The sequence below is a fragment of the Lucilia cuprina genome, chromosome 6 (assembly GCF_022045245.1).
Source record: "Lucilia cuprina isolate Lc7/37 chromosome 6, ASM2204524v1, whole genome shotgun sequence".
Classification (NCBI taxonomy): Eukaryota; Metazoa; Arthropoda; class Insecta; order Diptera; family Calliphoridae; genus Lucilia; species Lucilia cuprina.
This window is the reverse complement of record NC_060954.1, coordinates 8,228,905-8,233,025: the sequence shown is the minus strand read 5'-3', so window position 1 is coordinate 8,233,025 and position 4,121 is coordinate 8,228,905. Positions and strand designations below refer to the sequence as shown.

Sequence of the window (4,121 nt, the reverse complement as noted above, 5' to 3'; positions counted from 1 at the left end):
AACTAGAACAGAACTAGAACAGAACTAGAACAGAACTAGAACAGAACTAGAACAGAACTAGAACAGAACTAGAACAGAACTAGAACAGAACTAGAACTGAACAGGAACAGAACTAGAACAGAAAACTAAAACAGAACTGAACTTGATCTGAACTAGAACTCAACTAGAACTGAACTAGAACTGAATTTGAATTGAACTAGAACTGAACTATAACTGAACTAGAACTGAACTAGAACTGAACTAGAACTTAATTAGAACTAAACTAGAACTGAAGTATAACTGATCAAGAACTGAACTAGAACTGAAATAGAATAGTTTTGCAATTTTTCATTAAATTGTAGCAAAACAACAACTAAAACTAAACTAAATGATTTAAGAATGAAGAAAAAAAAAACGCACGTGGAAATAAATAACATTAATCTGAGAAAAAAATGCTAACAATAAATATTTATACAGAATTAAATGAAAATAAACAGAAAAAATAACGGCAACCATGACAACACACACTTAGAAAAACCATAAAAATTATAAAGAATAGAAAAAAAACGCGAATATTTTGAGACTGAGACAGACTAAGGGAAAAATCATTCGATAACATTGTTGTTTTTTTAATATTAAATCAATAGAGAGATAAATTAATAATAAATAATAAAAAAATAACAAAAAAAGTATTAAATGAAATTTGTTATAAAGATTAAACGAATCTCTATGATAGAAAAAAATGATGGATGGTCGTTTGGTTGGTTGTTTTCCAACGAGACCTTAAAAGGTTTAAAAGTAATAAAGATAAATTGATTTAGAAAAAATAAAATGTTCACTGCTTTAATGCAAGTTTAACTTTGTATAAATAATATTATTTCCCTGTATTTTCTTTTTAAGTTTGAATTAATTGTTTATTTAATTAATTGCAACTTACCATCAGCATCGACTTCATTGATCATATCCTGCAATTCAGCTTCTGTGGGATTTTGACCGAGCGATCTCATGACTGTGCCCAATTCCTTTGTTGTGATGGTGCCATCACCATCTTTATCGAAAAGTGAGAATGCTTCTTTGAATTCAGCAATTTGTTCTTCTGTTAGTTGATCGGCCTTTAAAAATAAAACAAAAAATCAAAAAAGTTATTAATGACCAAAATTTTAAGAAAACAAAATCTAATGAACTTTAACACACCATTTTATAAAACTTCTTTGCTTAAGAAAAATGTTAAGTAGCAAAAAATATGTTTAGTTTTTAGTTTTTGTTAAAAATTTTCTATAAATCTTGGTTTTGTTTCGTTTTTTGTTTAGTTGACAACTTCGGTTTAAAAATCTATAAATTTTGAATTGTAATTCGTAGGCTATTGTTTTAATTTATTAAAAAATGTTTAAATTTCTTTAAAAAGAACTTCAGTTTGAGTTGAGTTTCCGTTCAGTTCTGGTTTAGTTCTGGTTCAGTTCTAGTTCAGTTCAAGTTCAGTTCTAGTTCAGTTCTAGTTCAGTTCTAGTTTAGTTCTAGTTTAGTTCTAGTTCAGTTCTAGTTCAGTTCTAGTTCAGTTCTAGTTCAGTTCTAGTTCAGTTCTAGTTCAGTTCTAGTTCAGTTCTAGTTCAGTTCTAGTTCAGTTCTAATTCAGTTCTAGTTCAGTTCTTCATCAGTTCTAGTTCTAGTTCTATTCTAGTTTTGTTCTAGTTCTAGATCTGTTCTAGTTCTGTTCTAGTTCTTTTCTAGTTTTGTTCTAGTTCTGTTCTAGTTCGTTCTAGTTCTGTTCTATTTCTGTTGTAGTTCGTTCTAGTTCTGCTCCATTTCTGTTCTAGTTCTGTTTTAGTTCTGTTCTAGTTCTGTCATATTTCTGTTCTAGTTTTGTTCTAGTTCTGTTCTAGTTCTAGTTCTGTTCCAGTTCTGTTGTAGTTCTGTTCTAGTTCAGTTCTAGGTCAGTTCTAGATCTGTTCTTGATCTATTTTTAGATCAGGTCTAGTTCTGCTGTAATTCAGTTTTTAGTTCTGTTCCAGTTCTGTTGTAGCTCTGTTCTAGTTCCGTTCTAGTTGTGTTCCATTCTAGTTCTGTTCCGTTCTAGTTCTATTCTGTTCTAGTTCTGTTCCGTTCTAGTTCTATTTGAATTCTGTAGAAGTTCTGTTCTGTTTTAACTCTGTTCTAGTTCTACTCTAGTTACGTTCTAGTTCTATTTCAGTTCTGTTCTTCGTTCTATTCCTTAATTTATTATAAAAAATCTCAAAGTTTTTAATATTAAAAAACTATTCTATTTTACTCATATATACACAACACAATTTTAAACATTATAATAATTGTAAACGTCATCGTCATCAACATCATCATTTTCTAAAATAAACTTAAACACTTCATACATTGACTGCTGCTTTAGCTGATGAATAATACACTTAATTGTTTTTCTATGTTTTTTTGCGTTTTTTTTTTTTTAATATTTAAATTTTTTTGTTATTTGATCTAAAAAAAAGCAGTTCATTTTGTTTTTTATTTACACATAAACAAATTTTCATATATATTTATTTGTCTCTTATTATTGTGCATTTAACAAATATTTATCAAAGATCTCTCGATTCTATAAAGTTTTCTTTATTACATGCAAATAAATGTTAATAATATACGCATCCTTTGTAGACGAAGGTTTTTTTCCATTTCTTGTTAATAATTTTATTTTATTCATTCATTCATTCATAGAACGCCAGTTATGCAAATATCATTAGCATTTTTTGGTATTTGCTGACGTCAGTTTATTTTTTTTTTTTTTGTTATGTACTATTTTTTGTCACTACAAAGATACTATTTATCTTGTATATAATTGGCACCCTAGAGCTTATATTTAGTGTACATTTATACATATTTTGTAATATAACACCTTTTTCTTGCTACATTGTTATTTATTGTTAGAAATAATGTAGAAAAAAAGAGAAATCTAATTAAGAAATTTTTCTAGAAAAGTATTTGAGTTAAAAGTTCAGATTTCAAATTTAACTGAACTAGGGCAGAACTGAACTTAACTAGGGCAGAACTAAATAGAACTAGGGCAAAAGGTTACTGAACTTGAATAGAACTAGAACAAAACTAGCACAGAACTAGAACAGAACTAGAACTTAACTAGAACTGAATTAGAAAAGAACTAGAACAGAACTAGAACAGAACTAGAACTGAACTAGAACTGAACTAGAACAGAACTAGAATAAAACTGGAACTGAACTAGAACAGAACTAGAACAGAAAAAGAACAGAAGTAGAATAGAACTAGAATAGAACTAGAACTAGAACAGAACTAGAACAGAACTAGAACTGACCTAGAACAGAACTAGAACAGAACTAGAACAGAACTAGAACAGAACTAGAACAGAACTAGAACAGAACTAAAACAGAACTAAAACAGAACTAGAACAGAACTAGAACAGAACTAGAACAGAACTAGAACAGAACTAAAACAAAACTAAAACAGATCTAGAACAGAACTAGAGCAGAACTAGAACAGAAAAAGAACAGAAGTAGAATAGAACTAGAACAGAACTAGAACAGAACTAGAACTAGAACAGAACTAGAACAGAACTAGAACAGAACTAGAACAGAACTAGAACTAGAACAGAACTAGAACAGAACTAGAACTAGAACAGAACTAGAAGGGAACTAGAACTGAAGTAGAACTGAACTAAAAGTAAACTAGAACTGAACTAGAACTGAAGTAGAACTGAACTAGAACTGAACTAGAAATGAACTAGAACTGGACTAGAACTGAACTAGAACTGAACTAGAAATGAACTAGAACTGGACTAGAACTGAACTAGAACTGAACTAGAACTGAACTAGAACTGAACTAGAACTGAACTAGAACTGAACCAGAACTGAACCAGAACTGAACCAGAACTGAACTAGAACTGAACTAGAACTGAACTAGTACTGAACTAGAAATGAACTAGGAAAGAACTGGAACTGAAGTAGAACTGAACCAGAACAGAATAAAACACAACTAGAACAGAATAAAACAGAACTTAAACTGAACTAGAACCGAACTAGAACCGAACTGAACTAGAACTGGACTAGAACTGAACTAGAACTGAACTAGAACTGAACTAGAACTGAACTAGAACTGAACTAGAACTGAACTAGAACTGAACTAGAACTGAA

General features: G+C 29.9%; 1 protein-coding gene across 2 annotated transcripts in view; it reads right to left on the bottom strand.

Moving 5' to 3' along the window:
- Window positions 1-878: 878 nt before the first annotated feature.
- The window catches only part of LOC124420545 (calmodulin-alpha-like), a 14,361-nt gene continuing 11,118 nt past the window's right edge, over window positions 879-4,121 (bottom strand). The window contains exons 1-2 of one of the 2 annotated variants that reach the window (XM_046953757.1): window positions 1,174-1,326; window positions 879-1,091 (exon numbers count right to left, since the gene is read on the bottom strand). In XM_046953757.1, coding sequence (XP_046809713.1) covers window positions 894-1,091; window positions 1,174-1,176 — 201 coding nt within the window. In that variant the 5' untranslated portion in view covers window positions 1,177-1,326 and the 3' untranslated portion in view covers window positions 879-893. Of the gene's footprint in view, window positions 1,093-1,173; window positions 1,327-4,121 lie in introns of those variants that run through there. The other variant, XM_046953758.1, reaches the window with a different exon arrangement.